Raw genomic sequence first — 22,453 nt, forward strand, 5'->3', positions numbered from 1 at the left:
TCTGCTGTGGAGCTCATTATGTTTCAGCCAATCATTTTCAAAGTCCCATGGACAGACATTCAATCAATTTTTTGGGAGAATTTTATTTATTTATTTATTTATTTATTTATTTTAAATATGGTGAACCTGTAGTAAATTAAAAAAATATTAATCCTCTGTTTATAGCCGTTTTTTTATTTATTTAGTTTTATACAGAGGAAAATGTGTACGATTTTGTATTACTTGTGATTCAGAAATAAGTCTTTCCAGTCGTAATTTTTCTTCATTCAAATTGTGTTGAAAATATTCTGAGAATTGAATCAAATATTGAAGACAATATTGTAAAATGAATTGGATCGTGATCGGAGTGTAACCTTACACCTCTACATTAAATACATTCTTATTGCCAAGTGTAAGTACACTTGCTCTGAGAATCAGTCAAACCCTCCTCTTTTTGAGCTGCAAGTGACCACTCGCATAACATAATTGAGCTGCATATCAAACTGCAGAGGGAGTGCTGAAAGCAGTACTTAATTTTGGGCACATAATTGAAAATAGCTATAAAGATAATAAAGAACACATTAAAAACTTGGAGTAAAAGAAGAATTGTGATTTTTATTTGTCTTAAGACTGTCATGAAGTGGCCTATACTCTATGGCATTAGAATTAGGCTAAGACAAGAACTCACCACAAGATGTCAGTGTAAAACAAATGAAATATGGAGAATAGTCTGATTGCAGTAGGCTATAACTTAACCCTAACATCTCCAATGACTTCTCTTTCCTTTTAAAGTAAGTTTGTGAAACAAAATATGAAAGTAAAATATCAAATACATTAAATATATTTAGAATATTGAAAACTACATGGTAAATTTATATGCTTATGTTGTGTAACTATGTTATTAATGAACTACAGTTCCAGCAGGATATCTTTTGTTGGTTTGTAGAGAGTATGGTTGAGGGTCAATACCTGTAAAAATGACATGACAAATTGTCCGACCCAGAGGCAAAAGAGCTGCCGATGAAACACACACAACCCTCACCCCTCAAAATAAGAGGAGGCAGTAATATGGGGAGTATTTTCTTAAATGTAATTCTTATTTTTAATTAGTAAAAATTTCTGAATTTTTAACCCACTGTCTCTTTAATGACCCTACTTACCCTCCTACTTGGACGCCTGTGTCTACTTACAGTTCAAGACCCTCCCATTTGGAGATCCGCGGTCTGCAGAGATACATCGGCTACTTGGCAGGGAAATCATGAAACAGATTTTTTTTGTATGTTAGGCCTCTGAATATATTGCAGGGTTTCCACACAGTCCTAAATTATTAATGTGTATAAGCCTGGCGTATAGCCTACTAATGATCATTTTATAATATGAGATCAACCATAATTAAACAATAATTGTGATGAACAGTGTATCAGTGAGATTATTTAGAAAGGAGAAGCCTCTTTTTTGGTCAGTGAGGGCTGAAATAGGTCACTGCCAACCCGGATTAATATTGGCGGATTATCACTGTGTTGACTGTTAGCCTGCCTGTTAGAGCAGGTGAATCATGCATGTAGACTAAAATTTCCACATGGGCTATTCCTCCCGCTTACTTTACAAAATGTGGCAAACTAATGTCATCCTTTGGTTACGTATGAGCACCAGGTGAATGGCGTTTATATCTTGGAGACCAGGGCGCAGAGGTAAGACTGTTTGGCTTGGAATTTATGTTCACTTGTTTAACATTAAGGCCTGTCTGGCTACTTTGTTTTTCCTGACCAAAGTTTGGTCAGTTAGGCATATTCTTCTAAATTTAAGTGTAAATCTTTTAAGCTATCCTCTCCAGAGAATACTGAAATAATAATAATAATAATAATAATAATAATAACAACAAGAAATACATGATTTGCTCAAAAAACATGTAATAAACATTGAATCGCAGAGCATTATCCTATTTTAAATTATTTCAAAGATTTTTAAAATGCCTGCTTATGTATAAAGTAAAATGGGACTTCTTCCATGCAGTGATTAACACATTACATATCACCTTTGTTGCATATTTCTAAAATATTATTTATTTATAATTCAAATCCACAAGATGAAATGTATCTTAGGTGTGCCCTTTTTATATTTAATGCTAGTTTAAACTCAGTAATACACTAGGAATTTAATAAGTTATGATTAAACTGCTATTTTTATTGTAGTGTGTAAAATATTAAATTTGGCAGCCTAAATTTGGTAAGAATGTAATTATAAACCCACCCTTTTGTTGGGAACCATATCAAACTGTTTGTAGTATGCTACTGAATGTAGTCTTAATTCATTCATGGACAGAAATCAGAGTTCTGAGTCACTGTATCTTAGAGGTTATCAGACCTACTTCAAATAGGTCTAAAGTAAACTCCGGCAACTTCATTTTATAGTGGTAGGTGCTATTTCGTGCAAATACTGTAATATAGACTAACTAAAACGTACCTGTTGCTTATTTTCATAAACTTACTAAAAGCCGTGCATTCACTCAAGGCTGTTTTAACACAACAGGCTACAAGCGTTAGAACAGAACTGAATTGAATTTTTATTTGTATCATCCTTGTAACAATAGACACTGTCATAAAGCAGTTTTGCAGAAATCCCAGTGTAGATGTAGATTTACAGGGTGTCCAAAAAGTCTCCATACGTGGCAGAAATGAACACCTTTTGGCAAAATCTAACTTTATTTACAAAACATCCACTCCATGATTGCCATTTCTTTGCAAACACACACGGAGCCATGTCTTCCAGTTTGGCACCAGTGTCATGTGTAATGTGCTTGCCATGTTTCATCTCAAAAGGCTATCTGAAGAAAAAAAAAAACAACCTAATATATAATATAAACTAAGTATGAAAAATGTTACAAGACCCCTGCTGAAAAAACACTATAGAAACCTTCATAAAATTTGTAATGGTTTGAATGGTTATAATGGGAATTCTAATGGAAACTGTAATGGTCCCAGAGGGTCTCTTCTGTTAATTTGTTGCCTTCTATTGGTGGCATGTTATGTCTAGTGGATACCATTAAGGACTAATAATTGTAATGGTTTTAATGCCTAGTTGATGGTTTGTAATGGTATTTGTAGTGGGTGGAAACCATTAGAATTTCTGTTATGGTTTCTATTGTTATCTTTTGTTTTCTTTTCCAGAAGGGACATTTTTGCTAAAAAAAGGATTGATTTTCCTGTAGATCCCTAATGAACAAGCCAGATGTGACGGTGGCAAGGAAAAACTCCCTGAGAGGACATGAGGCAGAAAGCTTAACAGACTCTAAACGAAACCCATCCTCTTTTGTGTGCCACCCAGCACACAGAATACACCTGAATACCATCAAGTCGTATAAAGAGTAGGCTACTAAGTGTGTTGGAAGGGGGGTTCATTGTTCATGAGCATCATGAACATCATTATACGAGCATCATTATGATCACAGCAGTAGTTTTTAGGTACAGTATCTAGGCGAAGAAGACTTTTGGGAAGTGTAATCTTTAGTTGATCCATGTAGAAAAAAGCCCTGTTGAGAAATGCGAAACAAATAATAGTCATCGGTGTCGTAAAACATTGCTTTAATGGGACTTTAAAAGGGACACTGGTGAAGTGGGAGAGGAAACCGCGGCGCTGTGGGCTACTCCACACATCCATCAAGAAACTGTTGCTCCTCTCTAAACACTCCGCTGGAGATGGTGTAGCTTTACAGTCCATAGTCTAGTTTAAAGTCCACAGCAAAGGTTTTTCAACCCAGTTTCTGACTCACGGGAACCGGATATATACAGTAAGCTCGTTTGGATCAGAGTAAAGCCGCGGTGTAAGGAGGACAGCACCCGGATGTTGCCGCAAGCGCTCCATGGCGCTCGGGGAACTAGTGCACGCGAGGAGGCACTTTCTAACGCGTGGATTAACGGCGTGAATAGCGATTTAACGCGTGTCTACTGGTTCCTGCGGTGAAACCGGTTCATTAAACGGACTTTCAATGCGGAAAAAGGCATGGACGAGCCAGAGGAACCGACTGAAGGTAAAAAAAAAAAAAAAGGAGAGAGGATAGAGAGAGAGAGAGAAACCCGGCGCGCGGCTCTTTGGCAGTTAAACACTCAGTGCTTGTCAGTGATGCTCACGCGCTCGCTCTAGAAATACGGCTTTTCCTTCATTATTTTCAATATATACATAAATATAAAAACATGTTAAATGTCAAGTATTACGCGAATCCCAGAGGCAGTCTGTTTTCACCGTTTATGGTGCGAAACAAGGTGTTTTCATGGTAGCAGACCAACGAAATTAAAGCGCCTCGAAACCCAGAGTAGGATTAGGTGTGTGTCGATACACCATTTTACGATTTTATCAGTGATAACATGAAATACAACAACTGACAGGTGGGGGCATTGGTGTCTCTGAGGAAGATTTGGGGAAGATACTAATAATACCAGGCCTATAGGCTCCCTACTGGGAAAAAAAAACCCCCAATAGAAACCCTCATAGAATTTGTAATGGTTATAATGGGAATTGTATTGGTTTTAATGGAAACTGTAATGATCCCTGTACTGGTAATTTGTTACCTTCTATTGGTAGCATATTATGTCTAGTGGATACCATTTAAGGACCAGTAATGGTTTTAATGGTTAGCTGATGGTTTGTAGTGGAAAGCATTAGGATTTCTGGGATTGTTTCTGTTTTTGTTGTTGTTTTCAGTAGGGCTATGCTATCTGTGCTACATTCATATACTGTGTTTTTACTGGACAGATTTATTATAGGTGGGCAATCCGTCTAAAAAATAATAATAATAATAATCTTATCGCCCAAATCTTATCTTCTGGTGTGGATGATAAATATCACCATGTAATTGTGCCAGTAAAATATTGGTGTTACATTTCAAAATATGAATATGATGATAATACTTTTATTCAATGTCTTTACAAAAATCTATCTTTTCAACAGAACATTCTGTACAAAAATATGTTGTTTTTTTTTTTAAATGTCCAATCTACTTGTCACTAGAAGTATCAAGGGCTTACTGGTATACTGACGATACCATTACATTTTGTGCTGTAATTCATTACAATATCAACACTGTGACTGTATAATCATCCAGTCCTAATGTTGAATACAACTCAAGACTATTGCAGAATGGAAAGAGATAGTGTGTATGTAAGTAAGGCAAGTAAAATTGTATGGAGAACTTTAAAATTACCCACTTAGCAGTGCTTATTTCTGTCGTTTCTACTCTTTCTAAAGGGTTATGACCTTCCTTTTTCTGTTCCACTCTGTTGCACTCTTGGACAAACTAAAAAAAAAAAAAAGCATCATGGTTCTAGAATTAGGTTCTGGACTACTATTGTAAATCAGGACAGCTGAATGAGTAGTGTAATTTTTAAAAACCTTTTGACTTTTCATCACTTACTGACTTTTATCAAGCATGTTGGAATTGGGAGTTTACCTTCAAATAGCTCATGAGAGAAGCTGATGTTCCCTTCAATTTCAATTCAATTCCCTTCAATTTCCTACTACTACACATTTTAATGTGCTAGATGAATGAGATGGTGTGATCTGTCCATCCATCCATCTTCTATACCCATCCATCTTCTATACCGCTTAATCCTTTTCAGGGTCACGGGGCCTATCACAGGGAGCATCGGGCACGAGGCGGGGTACACCCTGGACTACACTTTCACACAACCATTCATACACTACGGACACTTTGGACATGCCAATCTTGCTGTACACTTTATTTATCTAATGCATGTCTTTGGACTGGGGGAGGAAACCAGAGTACCCGGAGGAAACCCCCGCAGCATGGGGAGAACATGCATACGCCTCACCCACAGGGTGGGAATCGAACCCCCGACCCTGGAGGGGTGAGGCGAATGTGCTAACCACTAAGCCACCATGCACTGAAATCTGTCATGAAGATGCCAGATGTCACGCATGGCAGTTATGCTTCTGGTTTAACAAGCGTTTCAGAGGCATGTATGTCACTCCGCCCTTGTTTTATGTTCTGGCTGCATTGTTTTTCAGACACTCACTTAAGTGAAGTATAAAAAGCATAACCTAATTTTAGTCAAAGTCAAAATCTACAAAGGTGTCATGATCGTGCAACCTGTAGTTTCACGGAAAAATGTTTGTACGTTACTCACAATACTTAAAAAAAAAAAAAAAAGACAAATAGGCTGTTTGTTCAATTTCCCGCTGTCTCATGCCACGTTTTTTATTGAGCTGTGTTGTAATTACAGCTGTGCAACTTTGCCTGTCCTGTTGTTGACAAAGTTGTACATTTGGGTGTTAGTTTTCTTAATACAAATAAAGTGTGCTGTGGTGCCAGAAGTGCACGTGGAATGCTTGCAGTGTGAATTGAACGGACGGCCTCTTTCAAATCCTGCTCTACATTAGACATCTGCCATTTTCACTACTCTATAACTGACTAATCTGTACTCATATTTTATGATACTATCACAGTATTGTATTACAAGTCACTAAATATCGTGCCCTTGAGAAATATTGGCACACTATATACAAATACGCAAAAATGTATATATAAAACATATAACACATCCAATAAGCTCGATCACACAGACATCTACGTATATTGTATAATTTCATTTAAATATGTTTTTTTTCCCCCGTTCCAGATCTAAAGAAGTTTTTTAAATAGTGCAATATTTTTCTTTCTTCAACGAAACAATGGTTTCAGTTAATATTTTGTAATGCCTGCCTTGGACACAATAACAGCACCAAGTCTCTTCCTGTAATGTTTAACAAGGTTGAAGACACTTGTTGATAGATATTGGTCCACTCCTCCATGCAGATCCTTTGATGCTTGTTTATATTCATAGGTTTGCAGGCTAGAGACTGAGTTGGTCATTGGTAAAACATTGATTTTGTGTTGGACCATTCCTGTGTTGAGCTCGAAGAACATTTGGTTCATCATCCCAGTCTGTATCTATGGTCAGATCTAAACCTTCTGGCACAGGCAACCAGATTTTGGTCTGAAAATCTCACCCTGCAGCTCTCGCCTGTTTCCCACTGAAGCTAACCAGAGTTGAGCCTGGCCAGCACCTGGATGGAAGACCTCCTGGGGAAAACTAAGGTTGCTGCTGGAAGTGGTATTAGGGAGGCCAGCACGGGGCGTTCACCCTGTGGTCTGTGTGGGGCCTAATGCCCCAGTATAGTGACGGGGACACTATACTGTATAAACAGCACCGTCTGTCAGATGAGAAGTTAAACCGAGGTCCTGACTCTCTGTGGTCATTAAAAATCCCAGGACACTTCTCGTAAAGAGTAGGGATATAACCCCGGTGTCCTGGCAAAACTCCCCCATTGGCCCTTATCTATCATGGCCCCCTAATAATGTCCATCCCTGAATTGGCTACATCACTCTCCTTTCCACCAGTAGCTGGTGTGTGGTGGGCGTTCTGGTGCACTAAGGCTGCCATCGCATCATCCAGGTGGATGATGCCCCCCCTACAATGTAGAGTGCTTTGAGTGCCTAGAAAAGCCCTATATAAATCTTGGTACTTAGCACAATTCATGATTCAATCAAGTACACTTGAACACACATACACCAACAAAACAGCCCAAAATCATCAATCAGTGCGTTTACATGGACAACAATAATCCACTCTTAACCCGATTAAGACCGTACTTTGATTAAGAAACTACCATGTAAACAGCAATTTTTAATTACCTTAATCTAATTAAGGTCATACTCGAAGTAAGCAATAATTGAATTAAGACAGGTGGAGTACTCCTGTTTTAGTCACATTATGGACGTGTATTACAGACATGTAAACACCTTAATCACATTATGAATGTAGTGTGAGAGTTTTCACCGCATTTTGCGACAGGACACGATCACACACGGCAGTTTTACGTTTTACGGTGAACAAGAGAGTTCGGCTGTGTCCCAAACCGCATACTTGCCTACTATAGGCCTGTAGTGGGGAAAAACACATGTATCTCGGCTACTATATAGACCGTAAGTACGCGGTTTGGGACACAGCCCACGGCTTCAAGCAGTTGTCTATTAGCACGTATAGCACGACAAATAAATAACTGCACTTAAAGTGTTCGTAAAAAAATTTAATAAAAACACCCAAAACTGTATACGTACCATAACGAAGACGAACTGTATGCTGATACATGAAATTCTGGAGGGACGTCGGATGGCGTGGCGTGGTGACGTAATGACGTGGGCTGTTCTAATTCTGTTCTATAACATGTAAAACAGGAACATGAAAGGAGTATTCTAAAAGCGACTCATGTAAACACCTTAATCACATTATTATCTTACTCAGAGTAAGGTCAATAATTAGATTACTGCTGTCCATGTAAACGTAGTCAATGATCCGCCACTATATTTTACATGGGCACCTTATCAGGTACTTTTATTCGTATGCACTCTTCTTTTGTAGGCAAACATGCTGATGATATGTTTGATCAAAACAGTTTATTCTGGTCACCTTTGACCACAACACATGATGCCAGTTGTAGTACTAATGATACTTGGTAGCGTTCAGGCACCACATTTTATGAGATGTTCTCAGGCAGGGCTTCTTTTCACTGCCTTTCCAAACAGCGAGTTATAAAAGTAGCATTAAACAGTCGATTTTGAAACTCGATAACCTCCCTCCTCCACCAAGTTTTCTCCCTCCTCCACCATTTACCAGATTTGTGTGCAAAGACATTGTGCTCATGGGTCCAAGTCCTGGCAAATTTTCAATTATTTCAGCCATGTCAGTCTTTTTATTATGGCACTAATTGTCCTTAATGTGATTTTTAACTGCTTATGTAATTTTTTAAAAAAAATCTATTACTTAATTTGTGCAGGTCAGCGTTGAAAAGTCTTTTTTTTTTCCCGTGGTAATGGATGACAAAGATATTTTACTAAGATATTTATTTTATGTATGCAACCTCGTATTTATATACCAGGGAAACAGGACATGCTTAAAGGCAACTGGGGTTCCTGGGGACCGGCCAATACAAGTTTTCCAAGAAGGACAATTTGTTTGTTATTTTGTTCGGGGTGTCAGTAATGCTCATGATTTTTTATCAGAACAAATATAAAACATTTACTTCTATTGTTTAAGTGGAAATTTAAAATGATTGCATGTACAATCATTTGTGCTCATTTTTTGAAGGGTACATTTTTTTTGGGGCAGCCGTGGCTTAGGTGGTAGAGCGGGTTGTCCACTAATCGCAGGGTTGGCAGTTCGATTCCCGGCCCACGTGACTCCACATGCCGAAGTGTCCTTGGGCAGAACGCTGAACCCTAAGCTGCTCCCGATGGCGGGCTAGAGCCATTGTTGTGTGTGTGTGTGTGTGTCTGTGTGAATAGTTAAGGTTAAAAAGGTGCTATATAAGTGCAGATCATTTACCAGTAGTTTTGGAAGGCATTATATTTACTTGTACATGTTCTCATTGTGCACAATCCAACTAACAGTCTGTCAAATTGTTTTGTTAGCAAGGTTAAGCACCTATTTTGGTTTTGAGACGTGCCTAATAATGTTTTAAAGGTCTCATACAATAGATTTACATGCAGCCAAGGTCAAAAACACTTTAATGCGCTCATAATTTAAACTGCAGCATTACCTTTTTTTCCCCACTGTCAAAAACGACTCGTTGAATGATCCGTTCTAAAGGATTCATTCTAAACTCCTCCTTTCAGAGAGCATACTCTGCTCTGATTGGTCAGATGTCCCAATGTGTTCTGATTGGTCTACCGCTGTCAGCGAGCAGCCATTGAAGACCAGAGGTGGGGCTTTTTGTTACAAACCTACGTAGGTTAGTACAGGAAGTAAGTCTAGAATTACTAACGGCTCGTTTAAGCTGTTCAGAATCGATTCCTTCTTTTGGGAGTCAATAACTCCGTTTGTTGTGCGCTTTGATTTCTGAAACTTTGTAGACGTTTTACACTCACAAACAGCTCTATAACATACTACGTAAAAGGTAATATTTGCAAAACCATAACAGGTGCACTTTAAACAATGTTTGCCAGTATACGAACACAATCATGATGTATTTGTTGAGAATGCAGTGTAGAGGTATCGACAACGTTTGGAAGTGTCCATGGTAGCAATATTGCGATTACTGACACGTACCTATTCCAGATATTGTTGTATCACTGGAATAAACAGGTGTCTTTATACCACTAAACTGCTTCTGACTTTAACCAGGGGATAATCTACAATCAGCACTTCCATATCGTTTCTATGTGGTGCATCGTTGCAGTTCTCGAGGCTGCTGTTTGCGAGGCGTTGTCAAGGAGATTCACTTTGTCCAAACACTTCTTTCGAGATGATATTAATAGTCTTGTAATAGTCTTGTACTGTGCCAAGTGCATTTCATATAAAGTGTTTCTAGATTTGATTTACATCATGAAGTGTACCTGAGTGGGTGTGTGATATTCTGCACAAATAAAGCACAGGAACTGCATGTATGTTGATAGAACTGTACTCAAACGGCAGTTACGGCTCCCGGTTGGTGCGACAGTGTAAGTGTTTGCCCTGTTGTCAGGGGATCGGAAGGATCACAAATCCTAATGATGCTACAGCCATTTGTGGGCAGGAGTCCAGGAGAACATAACTGGGCCTGCTGTCTGGGTGGGAAGCATGGCACTTCTCTCTCTCCCGTCAATCAGAACAACACGAGCCAGTCTGCGAGCTCATGTAAATGGAAGAGCGTAATTTGGCTGCCTATGATGTTGCAAGAGCAGCAGTTTGAAAAGATCCAGTAGCTGCACGTGTCTCTGAGGAAGCACGTGTTAGCCTTCACACTCCCAGATGGTGGATGAGAACTGACTTGACATTTGCAATGACTATATCAGGAGGTAAAAATGATCAAATACAGTTATTGACCATTAATGCTGGTCTGTATGATATGCTACTTGGTTAAAGAGTAGTTCTTTCGACAGCAAGGCTGCAAGTGGCAGATCAAGTGACCTGGAAAGTGCTCTGCCAGTTACAGCTCTGCTTTTTCACATGACACTATATTGATTCTTTCTGTCTCTCTTTCTCTTTGTTTCAGTTAAGCATGCTGCACGAATGCTTTATAGGCAATATTACCAAAGGGATTACAAGTTTGTAAGCAGTGCCGTACCAACAACTATTATACACATTATACAAATATGAGAATAAATTTTGTCAAACCAGAAAAAAATATGCCATTTGTAATAGCTTGGGTCATTACTTGGGTCAGTATCTGTCTAATGTCTGTCTAATATTTCCAAACTCTTGACCTTAAGTGTTTTTCTCTAATCCTCAGGGGCAAGCTATGCTATCAGCACACGGGCCCCTTCCTCTGGCGACGCTCCTCCCCTTTGGTCAGAAAGCCCCTCCCTCTCCAGACAGTCACTCCCCCAGTCTGGTGCTCTGTCCTGGCAAGCTGCGATCACTGCGGCGAGAAACGCCAGGGCCGACGGCACCCAGACCATAAGCACGTCGGACAGTGCTCCAGTAGGCTCGCTGTCGCAGAGGAAGAGGCAGCAGTATGCCAAGAGCAAGAAGCAGGGTAGCTCCACCAATAGCAGGCCTCCACGGGCACTCTTCTGCCTCACCCTCAACAACCCGATACGCAGGGCCTGCATCAGCCTGGTGGAGTGGAAGTATCCTTCCATCAGCTCTCCTCTGGGACCGGATTCCCAAGTGACATCATTCTGACGAATCAACAAAATACTTCACCCAAAAGTTGCAGTCAGGAAAGGAATGTAGTGAATTATGAAAGCAGAATGCTCCAACTAAAACTTGTATATAGATTTTACCAAGCCAAATTACATTCTAGCACTGTATTATTAGCATACCATTGTTGGCATTTTTGGGTGACGTATTCCTTTAAAGATGTCTATTTTTTGCAGTGGCATTTTTCCACAGAATTTTACAATGAACAGAAGATTATATTAAAAACAAAACTAAACAAAGGATATTAAATGTGTATTAATTGGATTAGATAACAAACTAGACTACTAGTGGTAATCTGTGAAATTAAATAATTTTTAATATAATTTTAGCAGCTAGTACTTTACAAAAAGTACTTGAATATCTACATTCGAGTCTGTGTAACAGTTCAGAGCAAAATATTATATTGATAACTGTAACTGAGTTTATATTCCTTAACCATGCGTTTTTTCCAGACCCTTTGATATCTTTATATTGCTGTCTATTTTTGCCAACTGCGTGGCCTTAGCTGTTTACATCCCCTTCCCTGAAGACGATTCCAATTCAACTAATCATGACCTGGTGAGTACTGTGGCTCCTGATCTCTCTCTCTCTCTCTCTGACAGATCACCACCTTTCTTTCACTTTGCTGAGATTTCCAATCAATGTAAACTGATTTGCTGCATTTCAAATAGATATTTAAACCCTTTCTGCTTGTGAATAACCATGTCACACCTACAGGTGTTCCACCATGATTCCTTGCTTGTATTTACTCAGATCTCTTATCATCTGCCTTTTTGTGCTTTGCGTATGGCTGTGATTAGTTACTCAGTGTTGTTCCTAGAGCTGTACAACTTGCGCTATCATGTTTATTTGGCATGGCCACTCAATAGCCTGTATTCACTGGATACGCTGCGTGTTTACACCTATAACACGATCCAAATAACAACGTAAAGGAAGGAACAGTTAACATGAAGGCCAGCGTTTGTGCTGTTAATTATGTTTCTGCTAAATTCTGTTGATCTACCTATGTGTAGAAGAACTCAGTCAAAATCTAGGCCTACTTCTTCAATTCAGCTAAATTTACTTTGCTCTGTATAGCGCTTTTAAGAGTAGATGTTGTCACAGAGCAGCTTTCAGATTCGACTTAGTCGATTTAGATCCATAATGAGCAATCCAGAGGTGACAGTGGCAAGGAAAAAACTCCTACATAGGGTATGAGGATGAAAACTTGAGAGGAACCAGACTCAAAATGGATCCCATCCTCTTCTGGGTGACAGCTGATAGTGGGATTATAAATAAGTCGGGTATGCAGGTGTAGAAGAGTAAAGGCAAACAGTACTGAGTATATTGAATCCAGAATGTGCACAGGACAGTCTTTATAATTAGTGCAGCAGTGTGTTTTCTGTATTTTCCCCTGAAGCAAGAATAGTGTGTGTAAACCTTTGGTTCATGTTCCATTGCTTTAGATCAGTGGTCACTAACCCTGTTCCTGGAGATCTACCTTCCTGAAGACCAACCATAATCGTGCCCACCTGACCATGTAATCACTGACTACGTCTACGTGGACCACAGTAATCTAATTATTGACCTTACTCTGAGTAAGACAATATTGTGATTAAGGTGTTCCCGTTTTACATGTTATAGAACATAGTTCGTCCAATGTCCCTCCAGAATTTCACGTATCAACATACAGTTCGTCTTCGTTATAGTACCGCATACAGTTTTGGGTGTTTTTATTTAATTGTTTCACGAAGGCTTTAAGTGCGGTTAATTATTTGTCATGCTGTACATGCAAATAGACAACTGCTTGAAGCCGTGGGCTGCATCTGAAACTGCATACTTACCATCTGTATAGTAGCCGAGATACATGTATTTCTCCTGCTACAGGCCTATAGTAGGCAAGTATGCGGTTTGGGATGCAGCCATACTCTCTTGTTTGCCATAAAACAGTTGAGCACTGCCGTGTGTGATCGTGTCCTGTCGCAAAATGCAGCGAAAACTCTCACACGATGTTAATAATGTGATTAAGGTGTTTACATGTCTGTAATACACGTCCATAATGTGACTAAAACAGGAATACTCCACACGTCTTAATTTGATTTGTGTTTGAGTATGACCTTAATCGGATTAAGGAAATTAAAAATTGCTGTTTACATTGTAGTTTCTTAATCGGAATATTGTCTTAATCGGGTTAATAGTGGATTATTGTTGTCCATGTAAACGCACTGATTGCCTTAAGGAGTTCTTGATCAACTAAAACAGGTTTTGTTTTACTGTTCAACTAAACAGTGTTAGGTTTGGGTTGGGGATAAAACCTGCAGGAAGGTAGATCTTAAGGAAGAGGGTTTGTGACTACTGTTTTAGATCACATATGTTTTAGATTTGATTTTATAGCAACACATCTGACATTCATTATTTATTTATTTATTTTTTAAAATCCAATATATGTTTATCTTCCTCATTGATGAGCAATACAAAGAATACTCCTGGAATCATTCCCATGCTTGTGGAAGCCTCCTAATGAACAGTAGCAGCACAGCTAGTGGGAGTATGAATAAGAGACGGAGGAAATGGGACAGCCACTAACGTTACACTGTGTTCCAGGGAAAGGTGACTCACTACAGTGTTTACAGATTACTTTCGAAATTTAGATTGAATTCAGACAGACATGATGCATTATCAGATTGGCGAGGATACTCTGAAAAACAAGGGGGATGAATACTTAACCGTAGTCGTGCTTCGAAATACAAAATCGACAACTATCACATGCTTGCGGTTATTTTGCATGCAAGCAATTGTCTGCTGAGAAGCTTTATATTCTTTATCTTGTTAACATGGGACAGTAAAAACGGTGTATGCAATGCAAGCTGTCTCACATACACACACACACACACACACACACGTCCACACAGACAGAATGGATCTTGCGTCATCAGCAGCTCATCGCTGACTACATATCTGTTGGCACAGTGGTATGGTGATGGAAGCAGCATGAGTGTCTGTGCGTATGCATGCTGCTGAGACAGTGTTTGTTTGCACCTAAGTGTATACAACTGATATGGTTATGGGGATGATACCTTTCCTAATCCTTTTCTCATCTGTGCCTATGGAGTAATTAAAAGTATGCATTTTCTGTACTTTTATTACTTCTGTTTTTGCTATCAGGGGTCCAAGCATGAAGCAATAATTGGCCATCCGGGGCACTATATGCGAAGGGTGCTTGGACCCCTCATATCGCGCTATCGCTCATATAACAGCTATGTTTATTTACTATTGTTACCTAAATGTTGTCAAAATTTGTTTACTTTTATTCAAGCAGTCTTGATCAACAAGCATATGTATGTAAAGGGCTAAATAATCCATATAGTAAAGGTATGAAAGAGTACGTGTCTATGGAAAGGTTGTATATCTTTGTGTACATGGCACTGGAGTTCTGTTGCTGCTCTTAGTGCAGCCTAGTAGATTAAACCCTGCCGCGGATTAGCAGCATGTCATGAGAAGGGGGTAGTGCGGTTTCACGTTTGTCACGCGTCTGTCACAAGTTCATTGCTTTATTGCCACATGTTAATAGGCCCTCTCTAGTTTTTTTTTCAGTTAATAGACTGTTTAAAGTTGTATAATATCAGACTCTCACTCCCCTTTGCTTTGTTTACACTCTCATGCCCTCTCAGTCTCTTTTTCCCTCTTCTAATTGGTGGCCTATCACTATGCAGTCAAACTTCCTTTATGGCTGAAGTTGAGGTGCGATGACCTTTGACTGATCTGAGTTGGCGCATGACGTATGCGTAAATTTCCCGCCAATTATGGCACAACACCCTTGACACAGCTGTGAGAGAATTATTTTTACAGGGTTGTCAGGATGATTCACAGCAGCTCACAAATATCTCTTGCCTGACTCAATAATATTATTTTTTTCCTTTTCACTATAGTTTTAATTAATGTAACTCTAACTCTGGTAACTGATGAATTTAGACGTATTATTTCAAATCCTGCCCCTTTTTAAGCCTTTTTCCTGCCGATAAGAATAGTGCAGATTTTGTTACACTCATGCGTGTAAGCAAAAGTTAATTCTGCATTCAGGTAATGTTCACATTGTTGCCCCATTCATTTATGAGTGCGTGGCTTAGTGGTTAGCACGTTTGCCTCGCACCTCCGGGGTGGGAGGTTGGAATCCCGTCTCTGCCCTGTGAGTGCAGAGTTTGCACATTCTACCCGTTCTTCGGGGGTTTCCTCTGGGTACTCTGGTTTCCTCCCCTTGTCCAAACACATGTGCTGTAGGCTGATTGGCATTTCCAAATTGTCCGTAGTGTGTGAATATGTGTGCGATTGTGCCCTGTGATGGTTCGGCACCCTGTCCAGGGTGTCGTCCCCTGCCTTGTGCCCCGAGTTCCCTGGGATAGGCTCCAGGCTCCCCTACGACCCTGTGTAGGGCTACAATTCTGTTTGATTTACTAAAAATCCTTTGGGCAAATGATTTTGTCCACATAGACCGTGATTCCAGATAATGATAATGAGTCTTTATTGGTCACATATACATTACAGCACAGTGAAATTCTTTTCTTCGCATATCCCAGCTTGTTAGGAAGTTGGGGTCAGAGCACAGCGATAATACAGCGCTGAGCAGAGACGGTTAATGGCCTTGCTCAAGGGCCCAACAGTGGCAGCTTGGCAGTGCTGGGACTTGAACTCCCGACCTTCCGATCAGTAACCCAGAGCCTTAACTGCTAAGAAACCACTGCCCCCTCAGTCATGTGCGATGTGCAGTGTGCAGTGTTCCTGTAGAATTGGACAATTATTTGTGTCATGTGTTTCAATACTGCTTGTCCTCATATAATCTGGTTTTGCCATACAGATTATATGAGGCGTCCACCATACAAGTCTTGGTCAGTGAGTTGTTAGCTGTTACTATAGAAACCATAATGTATTTGAATGAGGGCATTCATGTAAACCTGTGATTTGCTTTGCACCTGGCACTACTGATAGACCTGCTGTTTCAGAAAATCAATCAACACCTTCTACCCAGTTCGAATTTAGAATTGACCAGTATATGGTGTAATATGGTGCTAATATTATCATATTTATATGTAATGGACAGCTAGAGAGCAGGGCAGCACTGTGATACAGAGGGTAGCATTGCTTCTCCACAGCTTCAAGATTTCTGGTTCAATTGTAAGCTCGGGAAACGGCCTGTCTGGAGTTTCCCCATGTTCCCCAGTGTCCATCTGGGTTTCCTCTGGGTTCTCCGATATCCTCCCACCTCCTGAAAAAGCATGGCAGTACATGGACAGCTCTAAATTGTCAGTGTGTGTATGTGTATGTGCATGACATCCTGCGACGGACTGACATCCCATCGAGGGTGTGTTCAAGCCTCTTGCCCAGTGTTTCCAGGATAATCGCCGAATCCACCATGATTCCTGACCAGGATGAAAGTAAGACATGAACATAACAAAACTCAGATAATAGTTCAAGTACCAGGATTTAGTACGTTACAGTGAAGAAAAATTTTTTATTCCTTCTAATGGCAAGGGACATTATTTTGTAGAGAGACTGTATGGCGCCAAGATATCGATCAATGGTGCAATAAGTCACAATATGTAATACGCAATTTGACCACCTGCTGAAAGTGGTGCATTGGGATTTAGCCATTGCTTCATCTCTTACTAAAGAGAGCAGTACAGCACCACTTTAGTCCTTTAGTCTGTCCAGCTCTCTCACTTCCTCACCTGTACACTCTGCTCAAACAGCTCAGGTTCCAAAGCTTCAACTTTCATGCTAATACCACCGACATCATCTTTATAATCTCGCTAACTAGGCGAGCCGAGTCTCTGCCGGAACTCAGCATAAACTGTGTTCTATATCTGCATTGCGTTCTGGAACTTTGAGTCCTTTTGTTTTTAGGAGGTAACACCAAAACCTCATCCATCCATCCATCCATCCATCTTCTGTACCGTTTATCCTACACAGGGCCGTAGAGAGCCTGGCGCCTATCCCAGGGGACAAGGCTGGGGACACCCTGGATGAGGTGCCAACCCATCACAGGGCACAATCACACACCCGTTCACACACTATGGACAATTTTAGAAATGCCAATCAGCCTACAGCGCATGTCTTTGGACTGGGGGAGGAAACCGGAGTACCCGGATGAAACCACCAAAGCACAGGGAGAGAATGCAAACTCCGAGCACACAGGACGGAGGCGGGAATCGAACACCCAACCCCGGAGGTGCGAGGCAAATGTGCTCAAAACCTGATCATTGTCCCTTACGTTTGAGAGCGCCATTGTAACCGAGCAACAGCCCCTTTCGGGCATCATTGCAGCAGACAATGGCTTATTTGATAAATACAGGAATATCATAAATACAGCACATTACAAGTATTCCAATATAAACATATAATTGTGTCAGGGCCAGACCTTTTCTTCAATTGTGGCACTTGCAGACCCTTTATTAGCGAACTTAAATACTAGAGCTATAACATTTTGTGATTTTCTTTGTACATACACAGGATTTGGGACCAGATACTGTTGCAGTTATACACAAAGGTATCTTAGACAGAATTTTGTGTGTGTGTGTGTGTGTGTGTGTGTGTTTGTGTCTGTTTTCAGATCTTTCATTGGATGGCCTTCAGATAATAAATAAAGCTCAAGAAGAGCAGCTTAGAAAGTGGAGTGGGCTTGTTTGTGTATGTGTGTGTGTGTGTGTGTGTGTGTGTGTGTGTGTGTGTGTGTGTGTGTGTGTGTGCCTTTGTGCCAAAAAGTATTCCCAGAAAATGTCAGGTTGTGTCTATCTAACTGTGGGGATTAAGAGTTTAGCCAGAGAGCAGAGAGAAATGAGTCAGAATAAGCAGTAGTATGTGTGTGTACTTGTATGCATGTGGATCTCACTACAAGGGGTGAATTTTAGTGTCCTGTAGATGTTTGGATAAATGACATTTATATCAGTCCTAATTTTTCTACAGTGTTTCGTTAACACGCTAGTTAAAAGGATGCTCATATGTACTGTGTATAACGTAGGCAGTAGCTGTGTGTCTGTGTGTATTGATTGTATTGGGTAGCGTATTTTGTTCGCCAGTCTTTAGCTCTGCAGTGTGTGAGCAACCACAATAAATACCTAAAGGGCACTCATAGGCCAGTTGTTTGACATATCCCTTGTGCCATCTGAAATATTTTGCTGGATAAAAAAATTAATGGCGAACCACAACTATATTGCTTGTCGTACCTAAATAAAATGAGGGATGATCAGGTTGACTTGGAAACAGTCGATTAGCAAAGACACAATGTTCTCACTGAAAGCAATGCTGCCATTTCTTTACTCCCTGATGAACATTAAGTGAATTATGTATTTTATAACCTGATAGAAGGCACCAGTCTCGAAGCCATAAAAACATTCCTGGTACCATAGTGATGACCCCTCGGTGGTTTTATACAGTGTGGTCTGTCTATTCAAACGTCTTTTAATCAAGAATTACTTGTTTATATTACTTTAACATCTTTAACAGGACATTTTGTAAAAAAAAATCTTGAGCATCTTCCGGTCTCTCTTTCTGTCTTTTCATAATTATTTCTTTCTCATGCTACAATATACTGTATGAGAGCTCTTTATTTCAGGGACTGTATGTGGGCTTTTTGAGTGGGTGTGTGACAACAAGAGGATCAGCGCTCATTAATACACAAAGACACACACACACATTTGTCATACTATCCTTGGGAGGACCTTCCTTTAACATAATTATTAATGCAGCTTATTGATGCTATGTCACACCTACATCTATCTTTAACCTTAACCTTGATTACCAAAGGAAACGTTTCGCCTCTTTAGGTGTTTTAAATAAAAGGTACGGTTTTTGTAAAAAAAATAAAAAATAAAAAAAATAAATAAATAACCCACAAAAGTTTACTTTGTGGGGACCAGCTAAAAAGTCAAAACTGTCAGATATTCCTGTCCTTGTGGGTAGGCCTGTCACAGTAATTATGTTATCGTACGATATACGGACATGACCTAGATCATTTTTTCTGACCTCGATATCGCCCATTGTGTTTACATGCCTGTTTCTTTACATGAGAATGAACGTCACCAACATTTTAGCCGTTCACGTTGCTTCTGTCCTCTCGTCTGCTCTAGGGCTGTCGATTTAAACTTTGAACTTTGAATATTCATCAAAACTGTGTAGCCAGCCCTAGCACAGATTTTAATTAAAACATACTGTTGAAAAAAATGGCACGCAAGATATTAACAATGCACAGACAATGCTTTTTGAAGAAGAAAAATCTAGAAAGAATAGTTCTAGTATTTCAGATAATCCAGTCATCGTCAATGATGTCGGGGATTGAGACGATTAAGCGTCATTTGCTGAAGCTGTACAGTGAATGAACAGCAGTAAACTGAAGCGTTTTACTAGCTGGTTAATTAACTCACCTAAACACATCCTATACATATATGAGATTAATCAAACATTTACACAACATAAACATAATATTACAACTTGCGTCTTCACAAAATGACACGAATGCACAAGTGAATTTTAACTTAAGTAAGGCGCGAAGTCATGTTGTGAATACGCTCTTTCCCTAACAACACACTAAAACACAGACAATGAAGAACTAAAGCATAAAGAATTCATAATATTGTATTACAGTAGTGTTCTCATTGTAATGTAATTATTTCATGAGATCAGGTTTTCACACATTTTTGTTGATACATGTTTAAGTTCATATATAAAATGTGTGATTTTTTTTTTTCTCGTCAACTAAAATGCTGTTGACTAAAATTGACTAAAATGAATAAATATGACGATGAAATATTAACTAAATTTAAAGGATATTTTCATCAGCAGACAAAAGCTATTTTTGACCTTCCAATTCCAATGTCTGAATACTCTTAAGAATGAAAAGTTCATTGCTTTTGAAAGGGTGCTGATACATTATTATTATCATTGTATCAGTGGCATTAAATGGTCTTAAAATGACAATAATATTGTTTATTGAAATTGCTTCTGGGACAATATATTGTCCAACAATCGTGACAGGTCTGGTTGTGAGCACATTTGGCTGGTCCCACCAAGATACAAATACTGTCCATCCCCTTACACACACACACACACACACACACACACACACCCGTGAAACCTTTCCTACTTTCCTGCTTGACTAGCCTGAGGGTTGTGTAAAACGGAAGTAGTGGATTTTTTTCAACAGGTCATCATTTCTGTCAATAGAAAAATGCACACGAAACCCTGACTGTGTAAACTTGTCAACAGGTACAAGCGCTGAACGTTTTTATTATTCAGTACTTCCATGGTCGCTAACAGGAAAGGGATATAGTTACGAGAGCGACAATATAAGAATGTAAGTCTGGACCTGCAATTGTGTCCTCAGTTACCATAATCATTTAATCTGGAAATCCGTTCATCAATAAGCCAGTATGGGTATTTTTAATGACATGAAACTAAATGTTTTAGTAGCCAACAAGAACCGCCCTTTATATGGGTGTTCAGACCCTTCTCCGATTAATGCCATGCCCCTGGATGTGGCTGTGATTGGATAGTGACTGCATTTCAGTGTGGTTTGACTGCAGCATACTGATGAAAGTGAAACGCAATGCAACAGGAAACTGATGCAAAGTCAATCCTAACAAACAATCCCCTGTTGATTGTTTTTCACTGAGATAACATGACGTAAGGGCTATGCAATGCAGGTTTTGCCTTTCAGTGTGACACGTTGTCCTAATGTCGCGAAAGACAAGCAGGACTATCTGTGCATTACATTTCATGTTTAATGCATTTCATGTCCATAATTTTCATGCCATGATATATATATATTTAAATATCACAATAGATAGCTCATGTATTATGATTTTTATTATAAAATGAATATTTTAAGTTAGTTATAAGTTTCAACCATTATACCATACTGTATATGTAGAACTCATTTACCTGGTATGATAGCCTTTCAATACTTTGTCCCTACTCTCATCTAGCTTACATAATTGACCATAATTGACCTATAATGACTAGTCACTACAACACCAAGCAAAAGTTTTGTCTTAATTTGGTCTTCAGTTCATCTGCAATGAAATTCTGGCAGTAATGAACTGGGATTTGCAAAACAAATAAATAAAAAATATATAACAGAAAAGTATACTCTAAGGTGATCATGGATTATTTACTGCTCAGTCATACATGAGCGCAGTGTGTCTGACTGGAGATTAGTGAAGCTTATCATGAAATAAATATAGCCCACGTGCAGTGGAAGGAGGAGGAAAACTAAACAGCCAAAACCTAAGACCTAAAACAGCCAATCACCATCATTAAAAATAACATAGAATTATGACTGTGCAGGTTATGTAATGCTATTAATTCCTAAGTTTATCTGTCTGTTAAGCATTTCAGGTTTTCAAACAAGGGAAAGTCTTCAGGAGGGCGGACTTTGCGCTTTCTTGGTAACATGACACGCTGTGGTTTTTTTTTGTCTTATTAAGTTGAATAGAGAGAGAAAAAAAGAGTCTGGTGAGGGAACAATTAGACTATTTATAGCTGTTATAGTGTAGGTGATAATAGGAACTAACTTGTTTCATGGACATTCTAGAACAGAGGTTCTCAGCCTTTTGTAACTAAAGCCCCCCCCAAGCCTCCCCCATCATTTTTATGTATTTAATATATATGTATATATGTGTGTGTGTGTATATATGTGTGTGTGTATGTATGTATATGTACGTATATGTATGTGTGTGTGTGTGTGTGTGTGTATACCTGATCTATAATCTGGTTTTGATAGATAGATAGATAAATCGATAGATAGATAGATGGATAGATTTTTTTGCTTT

General features: G+C 39.3%; 1 protein-coding gene across 9 annotated transcripts in view; it reads left to right on the plus strand.

Moving 5' to 3' along the window:
* Positions 1–22,453, plus strand: part of cacna1db (calcium channel, voltage-dependent, L type, alpha 1D subunit, b) — a 151,477-nt gene that overhangs the window by 3,118 nt on the left and 125,906 nt on the right. For 8 of the 9 annotated variants that reach the window (XM_053624711.1, XM_053624708.1, XM_053624712.1 and 5 more), the window contains exons 1-3: positions 3,918–4,006; positions 11,242–11,581; positions 12,107–12,212. In XM_053624711.1, coding sequence (XP_053480686.1) covers positions 3,979–4,006; positions 11,242–11,581; positions 12,107–12,212 — 474 coding nt within the window. In that variant the 5' untranslated portion in view covers positions 3,918–3,978. Of the gene's footprint in view, positions 1–3,917; positions 4,007–11,241; positions 11,582–12,106; positions 12,213–22,453 lie in introns of those variants that run through there. The other variant, XM_053624709.1, reaches the window with a different exon arrangement.

Source organism: Ictalurus furcatus, chromosome 5 (genome assembly GCF_023375685.1).
Source record: "Ictalurus furcatus strain D&B chromosome 5, Billie_1.0, whole genome shotgun sequence".
Lineage (NCBI taxonomy): Eukaryota > Metazoa > Chordata > Actinopteri > Siluriformes > Ictaluridae > Ictalurus > Ictalurus furcatus.